A 12934-nucleotide genomic window follows, 5' to 3' on the forward strand; every position below is an offset into this window, starting at 1 on the left:
ATCTTATTTGGTTACACATGTATGGCAAATGTTCTATTTTAAAATCTTAGTAAGAACTTGGTGTATGTGCATATATCTACCCATGTGTTTGGTATATGAGAAGTTTCCCAAGGTGTCCTTATAGGTGATACCGTGGACACAACTATTAAGCACTTTGTTACTCTTAGTGAGCTGGTTTAGGACTATGCTATTTTAATAATAGCAAATATTTAAAATTATCAAAAGACAAGTTTCCCTATGTACAAGTCGCACAGTATATAAATTTAAATGCTAAAGCAGACCTTTTTGAGAAGACTCAAATAAACCCAAACAAGCAAATGAATTCTGAATAAGTAGTAACAATTTTATTTTAACTCAACGTGCTGAAACACAAAATCTATTTCCAACATCAAGACACAAATAGTATGTATCTCATCATAAAACACCAATTGATTAAATAAAGGCCAAAAAGTTAAATGTTTATATATCTGAATCTTGAAGGAAGTCAACTTCCTACAGAACTAATAATTAAATAACTTTAGCAGAACTTTATTTCCATAAATGGGTTCAATTCATTTTTAAGCAATGCAAAATTGACCAGATTATAGTATACAATAAGCTTTACTAACAGGAAAATATTTAAATATAAGTATTCCTTCTCAGACACAAAGTTCACATACAACAACAGAAGATACAGTGTGATTTCATTCCTAGTAAAGAAGTCTTGCATTTGAGGCACTCAGTATTTGTTCAGCTAGACCTAACATTTACATCATTCCATGAACACTTAAACTGGGGCTCACAATCTATATATAAAAAGGTTTGCAAAATATTCTCATGTGTGCTGAAAGTGCTGTATTTATACTCTGAGAACACTGAAACAACTCACTCACTCACCCACTTAAGACCAGGCACGTCCAAGTCAGGTTAGTTTATCTCTTAAATTATGTGGCTTTTAGTAAACTTGCTGAGCTGGATTTTCATGAAGCTTACACAAGTCTTCATTGCATTTTTCTAACAATGAATACTATCTTTGAATCCTCATTTTGTGTGTGTGTGTGTGTGTGTTGGTGGTGCTATGGATCCAACCTAGGGATCACAAATGTTGATCACTCTACCACTGAGCCACTCTCAAAGCCCTTATCTATACTTTTATATAAAAAATTCTCCTTAGAGCTTATATACAAAATTTTAAACGGGCAAATTAAAGTTTTTGACAATTTAAAGTTTCAATTAGGTCTTGTTAAAAAGTAAACCAGTAATGCTCATGACACTTTTAAGATATTAAAGCCATTATTTTAAAACTTAATCACACTTGACATCCTAAACCAGCAGTTTTCCTATTTTATCATGCAGAATGCTGGTCACATTTTTGAGGATTACACTGTCTTCTGGAAATCCACTGTCTTCTCAAATAAAACACACTAAAATAAGATACATCAATTTATCTGAACTTTCAGCATATATAACTAAGTCCTATTTTTATGAATTCAGTCTTAAACATATTACACAGAGCCCAAGAGAATACAGACACAAACACACACTGAACTCATACAAATGACCACATTTCATTCAAGGTTCTCCAATAGCTATTTGAAGACAGTGACACAGAAGTATTTAAGGAGGTAACATCAGCAAGCCATCTTATGGCACCTTCATATTTGTGCTCAAATATCAAAACACATTAAAAGTAAAAAATGAAAAAGGCACAAATAACAGTATTTCTAAATCTTAGTCTAAAGAACAGTTTTCCAATGGCTACATTTTTGAATTGCAATATTTAGAACCACTCCTTGAGTTCTGAGGAAAGCTTTGTTTAGGTGACTAGAGGTCTAACAGGAGCAAACTGGTAACTTGTAAGACAAAGATGGCATTAGACAGAATTCGTACCTATTTTGACCAAGTTTTATATAATTTAAAAATGAGGGAAGTATGTGGGTGAAATGCTATAATGCCACTCCGATAGGAATATATTAACAGCCTTTTATCACTGACTCAAGAACCTATGCTACTAAAATATGCATCTAAAAATAAAACACTGTATGATTCTGTGAGCATAATGGTAGGCATTTTATCATCACAAAAAAAAGTGGGCATTGCAGATGACATTGATATTTGTAGAGCACAGTGTTTGACATTTTTGGTACAAAGTATGTTAGCAAACTAAAAACAAAAATCTTTATAAGGAAATCCTTAAGATTATCAATAAACATTTATAATGGTCACTATATGGTATTATTACTGATTTCATTATGTTTAGAAATATAGACCAAATTAGTAAGAATCAGTTTACAATGTGCCAAATATAGAGCAGTAGTTTTATGATATGTGACAATATATTTCACAGCTGAGTGGAATCATTAGTTTTCAGTAAGGGAATGGGAAAATCTTGTATTAAAAGTCTATGTATGTATGTATATATGTATTTGTGTGTGTACAATGCTAATGTAACAGGCTTCATACTATGATGAAATTAAGGGAGTAAATTTTTGTTTGTCATGAATCTCTTATACAGGGTGAAGCCCACTATCAGCTGAAAAACTTCTATCAAAATAATTCATTCCATTTTAACTTAACAAAGATGCAAACTAAAATATCTAAAAATATGATCTTTGCTAGTTTGCTCTTAGAACTATGCTTATTAGACATTTTCTCAATGTAAGTATTATAGGAATACTTCCATTAACATCCAATAAAGCTATAGTAAAAAATAGAATATATTTGAAAACCATAAGCTCAATTTCTTTGTTCTGAATTTTAAGACTAAATAAACTAATTACACAAATTTTAATATGGGTAATAAAGCTATATATGCAAACATACAGGCATATGCACCTGTTTTTCTAGTAACATTCTCTGTCTTTGCGTAGGAAGACCATTATCATGCTTTAGTCATATATGATCTGACAGTGACCACTTCTTCTCTAGGACAATGCATCCAAACACATCTCCCAACTATCAATCTCCAAACATCTGGGTATTTAAAGCTAAGCTCATAATAAAGAACTGGCTCAGAAAAAAAATTGATATAGTTTTTCTGTTCACATTATGCAAAATTTTAGGAATCTACAGGTTAGTTAGTAACTGAAGCGGCAAGGAGAAAACAAGGGGGAAAAGCATTTTCTAGAGTGGCTGCATACACTTTCGGAGGGTTCCCTACTTTCCCTCGCATCTCCCACAGGCAAACATTATCCACTCATTGTTTAAAAGGAAACAGATTGTACAGGACTCATTTATTGTTAGGTGCCTTTTCCAAAGTGTGGTAAAACAGTAATAAATTCAATAATGACTATTTGAAACCCAAATCAATTTATCTATAATCAAGCATATTTTTATGCATTATCACAAACATCCAAGTGGGCTCCATGTGTCATATAAACTTTCAAATGTTAAAACGTAATTATATCTTATTAATCCTGTCAAAAGGAAGAAAATATATATGTACCATTCATCATAGAAAAATTACACATTAAAAGTGCATATATATATGTATATATATATATATGTATCTTTCTTAATTGGCCCACTCATGAAATGTACATTTGGTCATCCTCACTTTAACATCTATTGAATTATTCTTTCAGCTATAAGTCCATAGAAATGTAAAACATTAGCAAAAACCATGCTTTCATCTTACTGAAATCTTCAAATCAGTTCTCAATCATTGAAAATGTACATAAAACCAGTTTCTTGAGTAATTGATATATAGATAAACACCAAAAATTTAAATAAAAGTTTAGGTCAACTCATGGCTTATCTGCCCATTGAAATGAAAAATAAATTAACCAGAGCAGTGTATGGCCATCACTTACCTCAACAATAACAGGCTCTTTAGTGTCAACAGAACTGAGACTGGAGGCGCCTTTGGCAATCTCCAAATCAAGGAGAATCTAGTTTTAAACTTGGAGATTGCATAGAACAAAACCTATGAAATTCTTTTGTTTCTAAAATAATGGAAGATCCTTTTCAAACTCAGTGTCTTCAGTTATCAATACTACTGCGTTGTGGAGCTAGTGCAATCCTGCAAAGCCTTGGCAAACTGACAAGGCACAATAAAAAAATTAAACTACTATATGAACAAGAGAAGTCTGAAGATAATTTAAGGCCTTGAAGTGAATTAATCAGTCTGATTTAAAGCTGAAGTAGAAACCATAAATTATCCACCTGAAAGCAAGTAATAAGCTTTTCCAGCTTCTATTCTGTGGACAAGAGACAGGAGCAACTGTGGCTTATGGTTCCTATTGGACTCCTTCTGGACCTGCGGAGTAAAGGCAGTCCATTTTCCTACTGTCCATGGAAGACTCAAGACTGCTTTAGCCGCTTGCGTGGAATTCCAAACTGTGGACACTGTGCAGATGCTAGTGCTCGGAAGGCTTCTGCCACTAAATGAGGATGAGACTGAATCATGGACTTCCACCCTGGTGTTTCCATAATGTCAGTTGCTTGGCTGAAATAGAAGATTAAGTGATGTTTACTAAAAGAATACTTCTCAAATGCATTGTTGAGTTATCACTTTTTCTTGTTTGTCTTTTTTTAATTTGTCGATTTTGAAATTTGAGATAATGTTCTACCTCTTTCCAAACATTCATCTGAATTCTTAAAAACATTATCTTAATCTTATTAACATTTCTGTCAAAACTGAAAACATCTGTCTGCATTTTTGAACCCTGGGAATGTGCACTTGTTCTCATAGCTCTCCAATCACTGTTACCAATTTCTATTCCAAGTACTTGATGATCTATTTTCTTCTTACTCCTACAGGTCTTCTCTAGAGTTCCAGTTTTTCACTTACACTCTTTCCCTCTTACTACACTATGTATTTTCCCTCATCTATTAGTCACATTTTTAATGATCGCACTCAGTCGTTAGATACTGATAAGTTAAGTCCTAGTGCTTCCCCACAAGATTCATCATTAATCATCTGCTCTTTTTTTTATCTGAATGAGCCTCAAGTCTCACAGATTCAGCACCGTCACACAAGAACTCATCATCTTTCTCCTTTTGTTTATCCTTCCTTTTGGCTGACACTTTCACCATTGCCTGGTGATTTAATTTAAGTATCTGGGAGGCATCCTAGAACCAGTCCTCTAATTAAGCATCAAAGTAACATTTTAATTGCAAAAGTCATCAAGAATCATAAATTAATCCTCATAACCTCACAACTGGATCATTATCACATTCTCCTAATTTTTGTCTTTAATCTCGTGTTTCTTACTGCAGCTTCTATAATGTTGCTATAGCAACAGGAATAGGACTCTATTATACCATACTCCACCCTTCCCTTTCCCTATTTTTAAGGTTTAAAAGAAAAATGTCCAAGGAGGTGGTAGGGCACACCTTTAATCCCAGCACTCGTGACGGAGGAAGGTCATTGGTTAAATAATAAAGAAACTGCTTGGCCCTCATAGGTTAGAATATAGGTGGGTAGAGTAAACAGAACAGAATGCTGGGAGGAAGAGGAAGTGAGCTCAGATGCAGGGCAGCTCCTCTCAGAGGCAGATGCGATGAAGCTCCGACCCAGGATGGACGTAGGCTAGAATCTTCCCGGTAAGCACACCTTGGGGTGCTACACACATTATTAGAAATGGGCTAGTCCAGGTGTGAGAGTTAGCCAAGAAGAGGATAGATATAATGGGCCAAGCACTGTTTAAAAGAATACAGTTTGTGTGTTGTTATTTCGGGGCATAAGCTAGCCAGGCGACCAGGAGCTGGGGCGGCAGGAACACAGCCCGAAGCTCCTACTACACACTCGGGAGGCAGAGGCAAGTGGATATCTGTGAGTTTGAGGCCAATCTTGTCTACTGAACGAGTTCCAGGAGAGGCTTCAAAGCTACAGAGAAACCCTGCCTCGACCCCCCCCCACACACACACAAATGTGGTTCCATCCTCCTTATTGCTTTCCATTCCACTTTTATGCTCCAGTTACTGTTACTATTTTATTTACTGTGCCCTATATGTATAACATGTTCTCAATGAGTAACTGGAAAAGGAACTCATTCTTTATCCTTTTCTTCTCTCTATTACATTATTCTAACTTCCCTTTGCTGATCCGTCAATCTGCAGAAACAATGCTAAGAATGGAAGGGTTATTGTGTTCAATCAGAGGCATTAACCATTACTGGAGATTTATTATACTTCACATCACTGTCAAAAGTCCTAATGTTGCACTGTTTTAAGGATCTGATCTTTGCTTGCTTTCTCTAGCTTTTATTCACTATCCACCTACTTCGCACACCCTTTATTCTGCTTTTCTGTAATATAAATAAAGCTAAATTCCATAATTCATTGCAATTACTTGCTTAATCAATCTGCTATACACCATAAACTACTTGCATAGAGGGGAAACATCTGCTATGCCTGCCTCCATATTCTCTGTACTGAGCAATAGTGTTCTGGAAACTCAGTAAACAAATAACCATGCGTCTCTACACAGGGCTACATACTTTGTTTCGTGCAACCTCTTTCAGTCCGTCATTTCTGCTATTTCTTTTTTATTCCTTCTGCAACCTTTTCTTCATGTTTTGAAATGAAGTTGAGCCTGATCTTTGAAGCCATTCCTAACCCCCATGGCTTAGTCAAATACCTTATACATATCTTCTTCTATCATTGCCATTTTAAAATAAAAGGGTTCATATGTGTGCATGTACCTCCATTAGATCAATTTCTTAAAAACAAAGACATTTCATCAAATGTCATTTTATATGCAGTTCCTTAGAGAAGTGCTCAAAATATAATGAACGCTAAGTATACTGAACTAATAGTAGCTGATATCAACAAACTACTGTTCTTTGCCCAGTATTTACTACTATGCCATCATTGTTTAAAATTTTAACTAGTTGTTTAGGATCACATTGCTACTTATTAATTTACTTTAAACTTTTTTTTAATGATTCAGTAAGTATTTACTGAAACTGTACATAATACCAAAATGTATAATCACCTCTTATTCTAATAGAAGAAAAGTTGTATGACTTATTTTCTTAACAGAGTAAATAAATCTTGAAAAACTAAAACTAAAGCTATGCAATAAAGATCAAAGAGAGCCATTGCTGCTAATGTACCATGTTAACTTCATACCCTGATAACCCTGTGGGGTCACACACCGGGCAGTAAACAGGACTCCCACGGACTTACAAAAACAGAAAAATGCTTTACTTTGGGAAACAAAATTTACAAACTAATATGAAACTAACAGACAAATGCAATGGGAAAAAGTTAAGTGAATGACTGTCTTTAATACTGCCCCTTTTAAATTATCTTTTATCAATTATCCCCCACCCCTTGCAATAATGTATTTTGTTATAGATATCACACAGTGGCCTGTAACTCAGTAAGTCAGCTTTTGATAATTTTCAAAAGTAGTAAAATTTAGGAGTTTACGGGTAAAACTAATTAAAACTTTACAAAGAAATCTTTATCAATACTTCCTTTTGCTATCTCAAATAATTAATTACAAGGAATACTCTAAAATAAAAGAAAAAAATTTGAAGATTACTTCTAATACTTTGCACATCTGATGTAGAATCAGCAATCACCCAACCTCTGAGCAATCAACATGCTACTGATTTACAATATTAGGCAGATTATGTAAGGTGTTTGGTTGATCTAAACAGTAGCAAGTTAGCTCTTAAGGAGCAAGTCTCTGAGATTGATGACAGCCTAGAATACACAGCAAGACCTTGATTCACAAATAAGCAAATGCTCAACAAACAAATAAATAAATGAGTTTCGTGGACCTGTGAAGTCCTTCTAGTCGCACTATTTGAGACTAGAACAGGAAGAGTCAAATCTGAACCTATCCTAGAAAATTTACCAAGATCTTGCCTCAAAATTAAATTTCAAAAAGTGTTAAAATTCAGGTAGCTCTGTGGGAGTCCCTGTGTAGCATGTGAAATCCAGGGTTTCATCAATAAGCGTTATTAAAATCAGCAAGAAAAATTAACTTCCAAGGAAAATCTTGAGGATGCAGTCTTCCTTAATGCTTTCTGAGAGGACTGACGCCAGATTTCTAGCAATGCTCATAACGCCTGTACTCAGCTGTACACTATGACATTTGTACATGTATTCAAGAAATTAAGAGCACCCATCCCAGTTTGTCTGAAAAGTCAAACTACAGGAAATTCACCAAAAGCAGTCAAATTATATTTTTTCATAACTGATAGTTAGTTTCATCAGGAATCATACTTATTGTTCATGAGCAAAAGGCTATACAAATACTTCATTGAACTTATGCAGACTGAAACTGATGTCATCTTACTTGTTATTCCAGTTTTTCCCATCCTTACATCCAAGTTGTCGAAGTACACTGCATCTGCATTGAAAATTTAAACAGGGTTTAAGAAAAGCCCACCGAATAAATGTTAAATGTGTCATAGCCAATGAAATTCAAGTATAGCTTACCTATTAATAAAGTCTATTGCCTGGGCTTTCAACTGTTCTGCACTGTGCAAATCTGCAAGGACAAGGGTATCAGCAACATTTTCTACTGAGAGGCTACTACACAAAGCTTCTTCACACATGACCTTCAGCCGTTCCAGTGCATACTACCCAAAAGAAAAACATAATCATTAAACATTTATTCCAATTATTTAGGATGTAAGTACCTGTTGACTTAGCAGATAAAGCTCAAGAAAATTTGGTCTGGACTAATGTTATTTTTAAGTAAACTGCTGCTTTAGCTTATGAGGACAATGTAAATGAATACATTTAGGAGAAACACTAATTTGCTTTAGAAATCATAAGGGCAAAATAGGGTGGAATTTAATGTAAGATTTTTGTAATGCAGCTATCTTAGTACTCAGTTATCCTAAAGAGTGTATGGTCAAGTAAACATTTCTTGTCTTCTCAAAGAAAAAAATCAGCTGAGAGAAAATTTAAGCTGTATTTTATTTAGTAAAAGAAAGCAAAGTAGTAAGCATATTTCAAAGAGACCTGAGTGGGTCTGTCCTCAGGTAGGAGAAGCAGAACAACAGTCTGCAAGATTTTGTACTGTGGATTTTTACGGTGTTTACAGTCTTATGACATCATAACTTTCTTCTTCTAGGTAGCACCCTCATTTCATCTCACCATACTGTGCAAGGTCTAGAACTGAGATGGCCTTGTTTTCAATTCCCTGTGTATTAGCTCTTCACTGGTGAGTATATGTACCATTGTAAAAAGTGCCCTAAAATCTCAATTTCTCATTTTGTGGGAAGAACCCAAGCCCCGCTTCAGACCACAGAAGGGCATCCTGACTACCAGGAGACAATAGTTACTATGGCTTAGCTAGTTATCTGCCTATTCTACTTATTATACTTAACTACAGAAGTAGTGGTTGTCCAGAATGCTCTCCTGCTTCCTGCTCATATGTGCCACCAGTTAACTACGGTAACGCTTCATTCTCCTTTCTACTACTTCAGACTCCGCATGTATCACGTATTTATTGTCACTATTCAATCTTGAGTGATTTAGTTGAAAGCTAAGTAAATATTAATAACCACTAATTTTTGCAGTTATTAATATAAAGCTGCAGTATTAGTAGCTGTATTGAGGTTTAATGACATAAAATAAACAGTATCCAGTTAAAGATTTTACTTTGATGATTCAATATCCACTGTAAACCCATCACCCACCAAAAAGAGTAAATATACCCTTTAAAGTCTTTCTTCCCCTTATCATTCCAAGCAATGTTTGTGATGTGCTACTGAGAAATTAGCTTGCATTTTCTGAAGTTATTTTTGCAAATATAATCACACAGTATGTACTCATCATCTAGCACTGCAATTCAGTGTGACTATTTGCAGATTCATGCACATCACTGCTTATAGTATTAAATATGAGTATCTCTCTTCCACCTCCTCCTCCCAATGGACACAAATGTGTGTGTGTGTGCATGTGTGTGTCTGCACACAAGTGCATGCCATCTACCTACTGTAAAAACTCATTTTCTTTTCTAGTACTTCACACTTGGCATTTATCACATACTATTTACTTTGCCAAGACTGAGCCTTGAAGAATGACCACTGAAAGTTAAATAAATCTTAATAATATAGTATGGACGCATTTCTAGGCCCCACATACTTTCCTATCATGTAGATCTTTTAGACAATTTTATTTCCATAGCATCCTACTTTATGTTATGTCATAAAACTCTTTAAGTTATTTACAAACAGCACAAACTAAGTTACGTCAAAAGTTTTTATAGTTTTTTATGTATGACAGCCTCTCTAAGTGTAAAGTTTGCGGGGCTGCTTTTTGGTCTTTAAAATCCCATTACTTACTTTGTCTGCAGCTGCCAACAAGTTGTCAGCCATTTTATCAAGATTTGGTGCTTTTCCTGTGTAAACGAATCTCATCATTTCTTTAAAAACTTCAGGGTCTAAATCATTTATTTCCACGCGATTCTATTATTGAAAATAACACATAAAAATTAGGAAGAGGTACATATATGTGAATCCACATGGTTTATTTTTACTAGATTCTAGTACTGAAAATAACAATAACACACACACATACACAAACTAGGAATGGGAACATATGTGAATCCACACGAATCTTTGACAGTAATCAAAAAACATATTATTAACATTTTCAAATTCTATTTTTAAATCAAAGTTAAGTAATCTGTAGTAACTTAATCATCCAAGCCACAGTATAGGTAATTCTAACAATGAAAGCATACATTTATTTTATAAGAGCTATGATAAGTCAGAAAGTAAATACATGGATAGAGAAACCATGTTAAGTATTACCTTGTGGTAAGCTTTTCAATTTTCATAATTAAAAGAGACAAAATATTGCAGCCCAAATAAAGTTCATCTGTGTTTAGGTTCTGATCACATTTCAAAGGACAGTTACTGACTTTTCCCTGGTTGACTTTTAGGACCTAATAGAATACTTACTAAACCTTATAACCACAAACTGTATTCACAATTAGTAAGTAAAACAAGAGTCTGTACATAATTTTGATGAGAGCTCACTAGCTGAGAACACTTGCTTTTGCAAAATGCCATGTAATGTTATTTACTGGTACTTCTGTACTTATTTGAGATAAACTTCCATTCAAGCAAGACCAGTTGTTTTTATACTATGTAGCCTTATATCCCATTGTCTGCTAAGATAAAGGAAGCAGAAAGTGTCATCACTTCAGAAACCATCTTGGGTGATTTTGGTGAAGTCAAGATGTTAGGAATATAAGTAAAATCATTTTGTGTAACTTAAAAACAATTTAACGTGCTGCCTAAGCTTGCCACCAGGGAGCTTTAATAGAGCTAGACCTCAGAATGAAGCCCTAAGCAGTTCTGATTAGTGCAAAGCTCAGGACAGGCTTTGATATGCTAATGAATAACCCCAAAGTGGTGTTGATCTGCTGGTGAACCAATTCCAGCTGTGAGCCTTGTCAGAGCAAAGCTACCATCCAGTGAAATGATACAAAAATTGGAACTTTGGAAATGGTCCCTAGGATCACACTACTGTGCTCCAAACAAAGGTATCTCTAGCCTAGGTTGATATTCACTTGCAAGACATGAGACTATGTGGCCTGGCTTCAGTGAACAATGAACTTCAGTACTGTCTAACATTAGGGGTTATTGCTGGGCTCACATATGCCCACCTGTCAGTTATATAGCCATTTGCCTATGCTCTCAAGGACCTCCTGGGACCTTCACCAGTGCCATCCTCCCAGCCTCTTCACAACGGACATGAGTTGAGCCTGCAAGCTTCTGAAGCATCCTCACTGGAGAAGATTCCCCAGTGGAATCACTGCAACATCATTTTACTCCTAGTCAACTGTTCCCCACTTGGAGATATGTCTGCTTGATTTTTAAATTAGTATGCTATTATAAGGAATGTTTGTGTGGATAAAACAGGCCTATTCGAAAGACAAATCTTGTGTGAGTATCCAAACTGTTGAGCACTTCACAGTCTACATGAAACATAGTTCACCATCAAAGAGACAATATGGTGCGTCAAGTAAACGGAATCAGAAAACAATCAGGTGATGCTTGTCAAACATCTGAGAAAATATACCTCAAACCAAATCTAGTAAGGAGAAATAAAGACCACTTCATACTGACAAAGTAAACAGTACATCAAAAGAAATCATAAAACATCTTTAACACAGGTAGAATTTCAAAAAAAACTACATACAACTAGAGATAAAATTAACACAAGCATGGGAAAAGTGAGGGATTTTAAAAATACCACTCTTACTATATGACAGATCATCCAGACAAAAATCGAGAAGTATGTAATTGAATGACCTCAAAAGATCCAACAGACCTAATAGACTTATTGACAACTTCTCCAAGCAAAAACTACAGAATACATGGGCTTATGAGCCCATGGAAATTTACCCCAAATAAGTTACAAACGTTAACATAAAGCAAATCCCAACAAAATATAGGAATTTGAAATAACTGCTTGTAACCGCTTTGACTACAAGGGAGAAAGCATAAAAACAACAGCAAAAGCAAGTACAGAAAACACACAAACTTAGGGAGATCAAACAATATACCATTGAATGATAAGTCACTGAATCAATCAATAAAATATAAAAATTTCTAAAATGGGTTAAAATAGAAATATAATATACCAAAGTCTATGGGATACAATGAAAGAAGTCCCCAGAAGGAAGTTCATAGCTTGAAATGTCTATGGGGCTTAGACATGTAGGAAATCTGCAACCTGAAAGCCAGATGGCTCCCACAGCCTAACTCCCACTTATCCTAGTGAATCTACCTGACTTTAGCTAATGTGCACCCTCCCCAATCTTCAAACTTTGATAGGGTTCCACATCGAGTGCCCACTAAATCTAGGGAGCCATGCTGCATTATTCCCAAACTCCAGACTTGACTCTGTTTACAAGTGTGTGCCAATCTACCCTGCTGAATCTCTCTGAACCTAGTCAGCCTATGGCCTTGCCACCTCCCAGACCCAGCCAGGAACACTAATGTTGGCCTACATATGTTTAGTCCCA

The 12934-nt window shown here is 35.2% G+C and overlaps 1 protein-coding gene across 3 annotated transcripts in view; it reads right to left on the minus strand.

Annotated features, from left to right (window-relative positions):
• Positions 1-330: 330 nt before the first annotated feature.
• Positions 331-12934, minus strand: part of Spopl (speckle type BTB/POZ protein like) — a 56619-nt gene continuing 44015 nt past the window's right edge. For all 3 annotated transcript variants that reach the window (XM_057755294.1, XM_057755293.1, XM_057755295.1), the window contains 4 exons: positions 10239-10361; positions 8380-8522; positions 8237-8290; positions 331-4426 (listed from right to left, as the gene is read on the minus strand). In XM_057755294.1, coding sequence (XP_057611277.1) covers positions 4282-4426; positions 8237-8290; positions 8380-8522; positions 10239-10361 — 465 coding nt within the window. In that variant the 3' untranslated portion in view covers positions 331-4281. The remainder of the gene's footprint in view (positions 4427-8236; positions 8291-8379; positions 8523-10238; positions 10362-12934) is intronic.

Source organism: Chionomys nivalis, chromosome 22, assembly GCF_950005125.1.
Source record: "Chionomys nivalis chromosome 22, mChiNiv1.1, whole genome shotgun sequence".
Lineage (NCBI taxonomy): Eukaryota > Metazoa > Chordata > Mammalia > Rodentia > Cricetidae > Chionomys > Chionomys nivalis.